Source organism: Muntiacus reevesi, chromosome 2, assembly GCF_963930625.1.
Source record: "Muntiacus reevesi chromosome 2, mMunRee1.1, whole genome shotgun sequence".
Lineage (NCBI taxonomy): Eukaryota > Metazoa > Chordata > Mammalia > Artiodactyla > Cervidae > Muntiacus > Muntiacus reevesi.
The window spans coordinates 161,061,131-161,073,341 of NC_089250.1; the positions used below are offsets into that span (position 1 = coordinate 161,061,131).

The 12,211-nt window shown below is 56.1% G+C and overlaps 1 protein-coding gene across 4 annotated transcripts in view; it reads left to right on the forward strand.

Moving 5' to 3' along the window:
- GRK5 (G protein-coupled receptor kinase 5) overlaps positions 1–12,211 on the forward strand; it is a 221,248-nt gene that overhangs the window by 185,599 nt on the left and 23,438 nt on the right. For 3 of the 4 annotated variants that reach the window (XM_065923425.1, XM_065923424.1, XM_065923427.1), the window contains exons 5-6: positions 9,825–9,925; positions 11,600–11,692. In XM_065923425.1, the coding sequence (XP_065779497.1) occupies positions 9,825–9,925; positions 11,600–11,692 (194 nt within the window). Of the gene's footprint in view, positions 1–9,824; positions 9,926–11,595; positions 11,693–12,211 lie in introns of those variants that run through there. The other variant, XM_065923428.1, reaches the window with a different exon arrangement.

Here is a 12,211-nt window from a genome sequence, read left to right on the forward strand (position 1 = left end):
TGAGGTAGCGGATGGATGGAGTCAGCTCGGACCCTTGTGGGAGAAACAGAGGGCTCCTTGCTTCCTGACTTGTATCTGCCATAGCACCGAGCACCTCTAATCTGCCCACGGAGGCAGCTCCTGTCCCCTGCAATATTTTCCTGGCATGGCAGAGTAACCAGCTAAACCCAGGGTCAGCCCCGAACTGCTATGAGAGATCATTGCCCAAAGACTTAAGGAGATCACCAGGGTGGCCGTGTATTCTGTCTGCGTCATAATGGAACCACGGGCCTTACAAAGGACACTGGGCTACTTCCCACCACACTGTCAGTGCAATGGCCTTCTTCACCTTCTCCAGCCACGAGAAGCCCCAGAGAAGCCCTGTGAGCCCCTCAGACTCTGGGTCTTTGGCTGTTTATCACAGAAAGATAAAGGCACAGAGTGGCCGTCAGGCAGGAGGTGGATCCCTGAGTGCCTCTCTGGAGAAAGTTCCCTTCAAGACTGAGTGCTGTCTGTCAGAGACAAGGGAAGATCCAGGTTTTGTGGTGGCTGAAGCTTAAATAATGTTGGGGGAGAGTCTTTTTTAAGAAGAAAGAACAGAACATTAGGTACCAAAGTGAGTATTTCCTGAGAATGAGAAAAGAAATCACAACGGACGCCTGCAGCCTTGGAGATTCAGTTCTTGTCACCTGAGATCTCCATTTCCTGGAAGCACTTGTGCAGACTTACTTTCTCTCCCGCAGAGAACACTCAGTAGCTCCCCGGACTGCAGGTAAGGGGCCCCAGAGCTTCAGCTCCCTCTGCTTTGGGGTGAATTACTTCTGAATGGAGACCACGCCCACCTAATGGCCAGCAGCAAGCCTCACCTCTCCTGAGAGTGTAAGAGAGGTGCCAAGAGACTTGTCATTTTCCCAGCTTCCACCCCAAGGACCACCAGCCACCAGCTGCCTGTCCAGCATGTGTCTCTGCCCTCGGGGGCTGCATCTGGCATGCGGTGCTCAGGCCACGTGGTCCAGCAGCCTTGCTGCCCACATGGACACCCGGGGAGGAGCTCGTGTCTGGGCCGAGAGTCGCAGGATGCAGTTGTCTGGCCTAGTGGGGCCCGGGAGCCATAGTCTCAAAGCCCTTTTGGTCGAGAGCACTTGGCTGGGCTGGTTCACTTTTCCAACGACCAAGATAACCAAACCCTGCCTTTCCCTTTGGTTCTATTCTTGTCTGGGGCTCGTTGGATCGTGCCTGCTGCCTGGAGGGTGCGGAAGACGAACTACTCCAGATGGACCCAGGCTCCGCAGCCCCTCCCTTCTCCACACGGCACTGAAGGTTTTGATTAAAAGGTGGAAGAATGGCGCTTTCTCTTCCTGTCAGCCAGACCTTAAATCAACCCTGGAGTGAAACGTTGTCCAAGGCTGCCGATCGGCAAACTCGCTCCGTTGTCTGCCGGCTGTGATTGTATAAGCAGGTTTCATTTGCAGCCGGGATTTGGGGGTTGGAATGAGCCCTGCTTTGCCCACCTCCTTCGCTTCCTGCTTTCTTCACCCAATTCCTGTTCCTAGCGTCAGGCAGGCTGAGCTGAGTTAGTTTTTAATGGAACTCGGGACCAGCCAACTTGAGTTGGGGACAGAAGAGGGAGGGGAGGGGGAGAGGTAGACTTTGGAGGGTCCTCCTCACCACCAGGCCCAACTCCTGATTTTACAGATGGTGAATTTGTCTGGAGTCTTGGTGGCAAGTGGCAGATACTTAACTCCCAGTTGCTCAAAGGAGGAATTTATTGAAAGGGTCAGGGGATACGGTTAAATGAAACTGTCAGAGACACAGCTCTACATGGGCTCAGGAATCAAGATGCTTCTCCCAAGGCAGTTCCAGGTCCCCCACCCCCAGCCCTACCCCCAGCCACCCTCAAGCCTCCAGTCCACAGTTTCTACCCCAAACAAACATTCCAACCAGTTGTAACTAAGAAAATCCCCAAGAACTGATTGGCCCAGTTGGCCCAAAGGCAGGAGGTAGACCAGATGACCTCATGAAGGCACTTCTGCTTTGAATGAGCATGTGCACACACATTTGGTGAACAAATGTTTCGAGCATTTACTGTGTTCAGAGCACATTGTAAGTTCTTTTCAGTGAAGAAGGGTGGAGAGATAGCAGGTCTTGGAGCTGCACAGGCCTGGATTTGAACCTCAGGTCATCTGTTTATGAACTGTTCTGTCTACGGGCATGTAGGGAGTCCTAGCCACTCGCCAAGTGCTTTACTCAATTAAGATGAGACAGGAATAAACAACATTTCTGCCCCTTGAAGAGCTCCCTAAGACTCAGCATCCACAAGCCCACCTAGGGCATCATTCTGGGGAGCGATGGAAAGTATGAATTCATGGGAAAAGTTGCCTGGAGGGGCCAGTAGCTATCAGCCGGCCCCTCTCCCTGGCGCCCATGATGCCTCTGACCCTGGCTCTGTTAGAAGCTGATTCCCACCCCTGCCCCCGCCCACGGCTGGGCCTGGGCAGCCCCGTGTGCAGAGCTTCCCGCCATTGACGCAGATCTCCTCGTCATGGGTCAAGGGGCGGCCAGGGTATGGCCGTGGGAGTGCCCCTCCCTGGTTCCTGTCCTGGAGGAGAAATGAATTGGCCCCCCAACAAACAATTGCCTCCAACCTGGTATGGGTAGGACAAGCAACCCCCCCTTGCCGGAAGCCACCTATTTGGAAGGAAGGGGACCCCCTGGGACCCCTGTCTTCCAGAGTATCTTGCCTCTCTTGCTCAGCTTTTCCTGAAAACCAGGTCTGTCCACATTGAGAAATTGCAAACAATTTACATGGGGAATGTCAACTGCCCACATATGAAAATATACACATCATTAAGCCCTAAGTGCTTGCGTCTGGAGATAGAGCGGACAGTCTCCTGGGCTGACCTTTTGTTCACTGATGGAACTGCTGCTAATGAGCAGGGAGCTCCTTGGAGGGATGTTTTCATATGGTGAAGCGAAGCATATGCTGGCCATTAGCCTGTGTGTGTAAGTGTGTGTGTGTGTGTGTGTGTGTGTGTGTGTGTGTGTGTACACGACAGCGCAGTACAAACAGTGCTCTCCAAAACACACAGCGTCCACTGCACCGCATTATCCAGCCCCACCAGCCTCCAAAGAAGGCTTGCTCTCCAAGGCAGAGTCACTATTCGAGGAAGACTATGGCATCCGTGGAGGGCCTGGTGGTACTCAGGGATAAGGCTCTCTGACCAGATTGCCTGGGTTTGATCTTGTCTCTGCTCCCATGCTAGCTGTGTGATCTTGGGCAAGTTACTTAACTTCTCAGGGCCTATTTCTGCATCTGTCAGATGGACATGATAAAGCCTTTGTTGTTGTTGTTCAGTCGCTCAGTCGTGTCCAACTCTTTGCAGCCCCATGGACTGCAGCACACAGACTTCCCTGTCCATCACCAACTCCCGGAGCTTGCTCAAACTCATGTCCATCGAGTTGGTGATGCCATCCAACCATCTCGTTCTCTGGCATCCCCTTCTCCTCCTGCCTTCAATCCTTCCCAGCATCAGGGTCTTTTCCAGTGAGTCAGCCCTTCACATCAGGTGGCCAAAGTATTGGAGCTCCAGCTTCAGCCTCAGTCCTTCCAATGAATATTCAGGACTGATTTCCTTTACAATTGACTGGTTTGATCTCCTTTCAGTCCAAGGGACTCTCAAGAGTCTTCGCTAGCACCACAGTTCAAAGACACCAGTTCTTTGGTGCTCAGTCTTTTTTATTGTCCAGCTCTTATATCCATACATGACTACTGGAAAAACCATAGCTTTGACTAGACGAACCTTTGTCAGCAAAGTAATGTCTCTGCTTTTTAATACGCTGTCTAGGTTTGTCATTGCTTTTCTTCCAAGGAGCAAGAGTCTTCTGATTTCATGGCTGCAGTCACCTTCCTCAGTGACTTTGGAGCCCAAGAAAATAAAGTCTGTCACTGTTTCCATTGTTTCCCCATCTATTTGCCATGAAGTGATGGGACTGGATGCCATCATCTTTGTTTTTTGAATGTTGACTTTTAAGTCAACTTTTTCACTTTCCTCCTTCACCTTCATCAAGAGGCTCATTAGTTCCTCTTTGCTTTCTGCCATGGGGTGGTATCATCTGCATATCTGAGGTTATTGATAATTCTCCCTGCAATCTTGATTCCAGTTTGTGCTTCATCCAGCCCAGCATTTCACATGACGTATTCTTCATACAGGTTACATAAGCATAATACCTACTTTGAGAGATTAAAAAAGATACCCCATGGGAAGTTCCTAGGACTTAACATATAATAGGTGCTCAAGAAATCACAATGATGATGAATGTTGTCAGTGGGAGGTGGGATTGTGCGGAAGGCCCTGTGAGCTCAGAGAATCATTTTGAATGAGGTTGCATTGGAAAAAGGTCCTGAAGACTGCATAGGGTTTGGACGATGAGCCATGACAGGCGGCAAGGGCTCCTTCCATGAGACTAGCAAAGGCCTGGTGGCTGGAAAGCCAGAGTTTACCCAGGAAATGAGTGTGCAGTGGGAGTGGAGGGCATGATGGGGAGGCAGGTTGAGGAAGGCCTTTAGGGCTGGATCAAGAAGGCACTGAACTTGGTCTGTCGGCAGTGGGGCTCATCTCTGCTGTGTGAGATGGAAAAATTCTCTTGGGGACTGTTGCATCCATGTATGAGCAGGTGGATGCAGAGGCTTGTGAGGGCCTATTACTAGTTAGTCCAGGCAAGAGAAAGAGAATTCTTGAAACATACCAGGGCTGAGATTGCTGTGTGTGCCTGTCCCCATCTGTGAAGTGGGGACAAACTGGTTTTGAGTGGGGACAGCGAGGCTGGGGCTGTGTTCTTTCCCTTGAGCGGCTCAGGACACCTGGTTAGAGCCCAGGCAGCTCAGATCTACCGGCCCAAACTCTGACCGCTGTGGAGCCCCTCCACTGTTGGTCTGCTCCCCCTGGCCAGCGCCGTGACTCAGAGGGGTCTCTTTTCTCAGTTTTTCCATCTGTGCCACCAGTGGGGTTGCATCAGTGAGGCCCCGAGGCTCTTCCCAGGAGAGCGCTCTGTGTTCTCCCCCTCCTCCTGTATCCTCTGGGCTCCTGATCTCTAAACAAGTGTCGGGCCTGTGTTTCTGGAAGGCTCCAAGGGTGACAGGAGAGGTGCTCTCTTTGGGATTCTTGGCAGCTGCGAAGGAGGCATTGGAGAGTGGTTTCGGGACCCAGCCGTGCCTGCATCCCTCGGCACCCCCAGGGACACCGGCCACATACGGTGGGTGCCATCTCCACTCTGACCTCTTTGACACGAGGAACTGGGATGCTTCGGGAACAAGGTCGTCAGACACCACAGAAAATGAGGTTCCTTCCTCCCGCTGGTCACCTTGGTGCAGAGGGCAGCGGCGGCACCAGCCCCGGGGAGAACAGGGGTAGCAGCCCGTGGCCACCTCCCCCCGCCAACCGCCCTTACGGTGCCACCCTTGGCCTGATGACTCAGCCGTCAGTGAGATCCAGCCTGGCAAGACATGACCGCGCCAGCCGTCGCCCTTATTTAGCTCTATCTGGATGAGCCCTCCTCCCCGTGAGCAGCACCCCTACAGCTCCCTGCTTGCCCTGCCTCCCGGCCTTTGGGCCGCCCCCCCCCAACCCCGGTGTAAACCCCACCTCTCCCTCAAGATCCAGCCCTCTCCAGGGGGCTATCTCACTTTTCACCTAAATTCTTACTGCAAAGGCCGCTCTCCTCAGGCCAGAGATGAATCACTCGGTAATTATTTCAGGTGTGCCATCTGGCCTCCCTCCTCTGATGGGGAATGGGGGATGGAGGGAGGACGGGGGACTGGTCATACCCTGGGGTGTCTGCGAGCGCCGCGCAGCTGCAAGGGGCTCAATAGCGCCACCTGGTGGACCGGCTGCGGATGACCTGTGGAGGCCGAGCGTGGGTGGGGGTAGGGGGGCTGGGGGACTGTCGGTCTGCCCCGGGGGCTCCATCCCTGTCACTGGAGGTTGCTGAGGGAGGCAGAGGCTTGGGCGTGGTGGATGAGCCGCACAGGCTTCCTGGGTCGAGGGCTGAGTTAAACACCCACGGAGGCTTCCTGCCCAGACCAGACCCAGGCTTCCCCCCTCCCCGCGGCCCCCATCCCTTCCTTTCCAACCTCTATCCCTGAAGCACCCCAGGTAATGCTGCTAAGTCGCTTCAGTCCTGTCCGACTCTGTGCGACCCCAAAGACGGCAGGCAGCCCACCAGGCTCCCCCGTCCCTGGGATTCTCCAGGCAGGAATACTGGAGTGGGTTGCCATTTCCTTCTTTCTCTTAGCCCGCATGTTACCCCAAATCCAGCACATGATCCCGCTTAATCCATTGCTATACAGATGCAGCTTCAGGACAAATCCTTAGCTCTTCTAACTAACCAGATCCTCCCACCCCGCGCCCAGCAGCCCCTAACTCTCTCCTCCTTAGAAGTCCTGAGGCCTGCAGTGCCCCGAATCCCTGCTGGTCGCCTATACCATCCCTGCCTCCGTGTTGCAGAGGTGTCTGTGGAGGAGAGGAGGGGAGGTCTGGCCCAGGCCCCATGTTGAAGTTTAGGGTCACGGGCAGTGAGGCGGCCTGAGGGCACTGAAGAGGGAATAAGTGAAGTCACTCAGTTGTGTCTGACTCTTTGCGACCCCATGGACTGCAGCCTACCAGGCTCCTCCGTCCATGGGATTTTCCAGGCAAGAGTACTGGAGTGGGTTGCCGTTTCCTTCTCCAGGGGATCTTCCTGACCCAGGGATCAAACCCGGGTCTCCCGCATTGCAGGCAGACGCTTTACCGTCTGAGCCCCCAGGGAAGCCTGCAGCAACTAAGGCACTTCCTTTGAGCTGGAATCGAACCAACAACCTAAGGATGTCCACATTTATCTAGTCTACAGTCCTCCGCTCTACCAGCTGAGCTACGAAGGGTGCATATGAGAACAGGGAGGTAGGGCCAAAAGAGAGGAGGGAGCTTAGGGAAGTGTGAAGGTGCAGAGCCCATGGGGCCCCTGTCCCATTTAACTGGCCTGCACCGTTTATGTTCAGAACGACGCCAAGGGCTCCTCTGATTGTGCTGTGGTGTCCAGAGAAACACTTGGACCCCTCACCCCTCTTGCTGCCTCAAAAGTGCGTTTTGGTAACACACAGCAGGAAGCCCAGGACCTGTGGCTTAGGCATCGTGAACAGGCGAGTCTGTTCCCGCCTGGGTCTGGGCTGTCTGGGCAGACCCCAGGTCTGGCGTGCGTCTGGGCCGTCGCGGGGCTGGAGGTACAAAGGGGCAGGTGTGCGGAGTCTCCCGACCCGAGGGACCTGCTGGCCACTCGCCCCGTCCGACTGCAGCCCCAAGTGGTACTGAATTCAAGGTCAGTTTTACATTCCACGGGGAGGGGTGGGGCAGGTTATTTTCCTCTGGTGATGGGGGGCTTCTACCCAAAGGCACAGACCCACAGAGAGTGGACAAGACACACCCGAGCTCAAATGCCACACCCGTCCCCCACCCCAAGGGAGAAGAAACAGGGAAGTGTCTTGGGCAAAGAGGTGTGTATGTGGGGGCGTGTTCTCTTGCTCCACGTGTGACTCGGGGGTAGGACAGGTGGCCCTGTAGCCTGAGGCTCCTCTAGGAACCAAGTCCTTTCTCACCAGGCTGGAGGGGAGAGCCTGGTGGTCTGCAAGCCCGAGTGTGCACAGCTGTGTCCCTGAGGTGCGAACTGTGTTTTAAGCCATCTGAAGTTGGCTGTGGAGATGCCCTCTTGAGGAGTGCCCGGGGTGCCTCTTGAGGTCTATGGGGTCACAAATAGTCGGACAGACTGAGCGAATTTCACACTTCACTTGGTGCCTACGTTCACACTCTTGTGTTAAAGTTGGATCCTGCAGGCTGGGACCCCTTGAGGAGACCACCTGGTGACCGGAGAAATAAAGTGTCATTTCTAACACTGGTGGCCCGAGGGGGTCCCAGGCCCCAGGGAGAATTTTACCAGCGACTGCTACAGACACCTCTTCTCCAGGCTGCTTTCAGCCCCATGAATATCCGAGGGCCTCGCGGTCTTTTCTGTTTGGTTAGAAATTAAGGGAATATCTGTGACATGGAGGAGAGTGACCCCAGTCCTTCCTGCTCCATCCTGACCCTCGGCTCCATCCCAGAGGAGCAGTCCCGCTGGAGAGAGCCCCAGCCCTGCCGCCGGAGCTCTTGGGGCCTTCCTTAGCCCTCAGGGCAGTGAGGGGGTCATTCCTCTCCAGAGCCCACCTGGCCGGGAGGAAACACCCCTCCCTTCTCCAGCCCACCTCACAGGCCTCCTGGGACCAGCAGGGCTTAGCTTCCTGGAAAGAGATCTGAAACCGTGTGAAATTCTCCCGCCTTCAAGCCACAGAGGACAGACTGTGGTCACCGGGACCTCACGGCCCTTTTTCTTATGTGACGCATCAGACCTTGCCTGTAGGCTGGGGAGAGCCTTCTCAGTCGGGGGGAAGGACCAACACCCTCGGATTCCCCTGATGTGACTAGAACAGCAAGTGCCTCTTTGAGCTGTGGCACGGCCCACCCTCCCAGCAGGTTTGGCTTTTTACGTTCCCGGCTTAAAACTGCTGACAGCTTCTTATTCCGTTCATACTGGCAGAAGGTACCGTTCCCCAGAGTCACTCAAGAGGGGGTTTAGTTGGAATCGCTTCGTCTCTTCACGTCATCGAGCCAAAGACTGAATTTAAACCCGTGGTCATTAAACCAAACGCGTCATCACCAGCTATTAACTCCCCGCGGGGCTTTGAGTGTAGGCAGCGCCTCCAGAACTCTCCTGCCAGCCGGTTCCAAGGAATGACGGTGCCGTGACTTCACGCACAGCTGAGCCGCCCCCAGACCCCCGGAAGCCCCTCCCGTCTGCTCAGGAGTGGGGAGGGCCCAGGCGGGAGGGCCCAGGAGGGGTGGGAGGTCTGAGGCCACATTCTGCTTTGCCTCTGACCCCCTCCTCAGAAGCTTTCCCAGCTGACCCCCCACCCTCTGCAATAACACCCACCCCAACCCCACCCCCACCCCGAGACCAGCGGCTCACCGCCCTGAGCTGTAGCATCCTCTGTATAAGTTCCAGGTCAGCCCACAGCTAAGGTCACATCTCAGGGACCTCCTGGGAGATGGCAGTGAATGAGGGGAGCACACACAGGTGGTCTAGACACCCCACCACTTCCAACCAGCTTCACTCTAGACCCGCCCAACCTGGTGTAAATCCTGTCTCTGCCGCCTGCTGGTGACCTTGGGCAAAGATCTTAACCTTTCCGAACCTTAGTTTCCTCGTCTATGAAATGAGCATCATAGTAGTAGCATCCACCTCTTATGGCTTCATTGACTGGTTCCTGGAGAAATGGTTATTTCTAACTGTCCTCCTGGTAACAGCGAGGCTGTGTCCGGAGCAAGCCATGTGGGAGTGGGATGCAGACCTGGCAAACCCAAGCCAGGCCTGTGTCACAGCCTTCCCCTGCTCCCCCGGGTGCAGAGCCACCCCTTCTCCTGCTCCAGACCCTCTGACACCCGCCCTCCGAGGACACAGCCCCCCTGTGACTAAGGGACGCGGGGGAATCCCTTCACTGTGAGTGCTCACACCCTGCCCTCGGTTCCGACCACAGCCCGGGACACGGGATGTCACGATCTGTGTTCGGAGAGGAGGACAGTGGGGCTCCGAGGAGCAGGGTGGCCTTACGAGGTCACCACACTGTCAGCGGCAGAACCAGAAATCTGACCCGAGCGCTGGCCAGTTGGGTCACCACCTTCCATCGCCACCACCTCCCAGGTGCGGGTGGGAGGGGCCCCTGTGGCAGCCCAGCCCCTTGCCCTCTGCCTCACTGATGCCTCCTCTTCTCTTCCTGCCCCCAGTCCCCAGTTTTCATCACCCAAGTTGGACGGGACCTGGTCTCCCAGACGGAGGAGAAGCTCCTTCAGAAACCCTGCAAAGAACTCTTCTCGGCCTGCGTGCAGTAAGTGCTCCGAGTCCTGGCCTCCCCTCCTCTGTCTGGGGGTCACGACCCTCAGCCTTCTTGTGGGTCTCCACCCGGCCACCTGGAAAGGGGGCTGCCTCTCACCACCCCCGCTCGGAGCGCTGGGCACCCGGGGGCAGGTCTTCAGTGCCCGAAGGCCCCCGCCAAGCCCCCCAGTGGCCCGTGTATGAAGGGAAAAGAGCCCAGGGTGCCAACTGCAGAGAAACATGTACTTCGGATGATGTTGAAACCAACCAGCTCCCAGGCCGCTGAGACGGAGGCATGTGTAAAGCTCTGCCCCAGTCTGGCTGGTTTGGAAACCCTTCCTGCCCATCCCACCCACCCACCCCCCTGCCCCCAACCGCTGCCACCCGCCTGCACTGCTGTCGGAGCGGGGCTGCAGGCTGCCCCTGGCCACACCCACAGCTCATCGCAGGCTGCAGTGTGACACGAGACGCGTCAGTGGGTGTGGAGCCAGCCGAGCACCAATTAGGCTCCATCATCTCGCAAGGATGTGCCGCGAAGCTACATGTAGGCGCTGAGCTGACACCCGTTCCTGTGTCCACACGTGCCCTCCCCGTAAGCTGACAGGCAGGGGCACAAACAGACTTACTCGCCAAGATCACAGCAGGCGCAAGGGCACCCTCGTTCAGAGTTGGCAGCCCAGACATTAATTGGGCACCTGCTGTGTGCATGTCACTCAGGGCAGACCTTGAGAGCAAGAATGCAGTCCTGCTCTCATGGCTTATCGCCGACGCTCCATGCACTGGGAAGAGCTAGGATGTTCTGCAGAGGGTCAGCTTGAGGCCCGGCCCTGTGGCAGGTGCTGGGGAGGGACCCCCGTGGGCAGAATCCGGGCTTGGAGGTGGCTGAGGGTCAGCCCTGACAGCGGGTGGGGGGTGTCCCTGGGCTGCCCCCCTGCCCTTGAGGGAGTGGCCATCCTGGCCCCCGACGCAGGCCCCTGTTCTCAGGTTTGGCTGGACACAGTCTCCAAGATTCTCTCACTCTGAGTGTCCCCTCCCTTCCCCAGGTCCCAAGCGCCTGGGCTTGACTGGTCAGTGTGGCTGCTTTTTAAAGGGAACCAAGCCCAGCCCTGCCTGCAGCCAAGTTCAGAACCCTCCAGGGCCTGGCCCGGGACCTGGCCCACAACAGGTGCCCAGTAAATTCTACCGCAGGTGGCTTCACTGGTCCTGACCAAATCCAGAGCCCGTGCCCCTCGGCCTCTTGCCGAGACACCCTCTGCCTCAGAGTCCCAATCCCTCCCCCGTGCATAGTTAAACATTGCTCAGTTCTCATCTCAGCTCCTGTCCCTCCTTCGAAGAGATCTCCCGGACCCCCCCAGGGGCCTCACTTCCTGCTAACTCATGATAACATGCCCCTGGGGTCATTTATTTATTCGTGGTCTCACGATGCCACAGCTGCTCACTGCCATGTCCCGGAACCCAAGCAGTGCCCAGGGCAAGTACTGACTACACGTCTGCGGGTCAGTCAGTCCGTCTCAGGCAAGCTTTGTAGAATGACCGGGGCCTGGCTTCCCTCCCGCTAAGTCTGTTGGAGACCCCTGTGTGTCTGCATTTCCAAAGTCTGGAGGTGCAGGAGGCCGGGCGGTGACCTGCTTCTATGCTGCAGAGTCAGGATGGTGAAGTGTTCATCCGTTTGTCCCCTCCGAGCTAGGTCTGTCCACGACTACCTGCGGGGAGAACCCTTCCACGAGTACCTGGACAGCATGTATTTTGATCGCTTTCTCCAGTGGAAGTGGTTGGAAAGGTGAGTGCTTCCGGGGTGGCACACCCCACACACAAATGTGTACAAGTGTGTTTGTCGGCAGGGTGGGGATATGAGTTTTTCCCGTGACAAGTTATACAGAAATCAGTTACCTCCCATGGGTCCATGGCTCAAATAAAGTGAAGCATTCTTTTCCTGTTAATTTCTTGAGTATTCTAGAAATGCTATATGCTTATTATTGTGCACACAACACACACAAACTCATTCACACATATACTCAGCATTCTGTGCTTATTTTTTTGGTGGTTCACTGTCTCTGGGAAGTCTTTCTCTGCCAACATAAAGGCCTGCCATATTCTTACACGGGGGCTTCCCAGGTGGCGCTGGTGGTAAAGAACCCGCCCGCCAATGCAGGTTCGATCCCTGGGTCGGGAAGATCCCCTGGAGGAGGACGTGGCAACCCACTCCAGTGTTCTAGCCTGGAGAATCCCATGGACTCAGGAGCCTGGGGCTACAGTCCATGAGGTAACAGAGTCAGAGGTGACTTAGCATGCACGCACA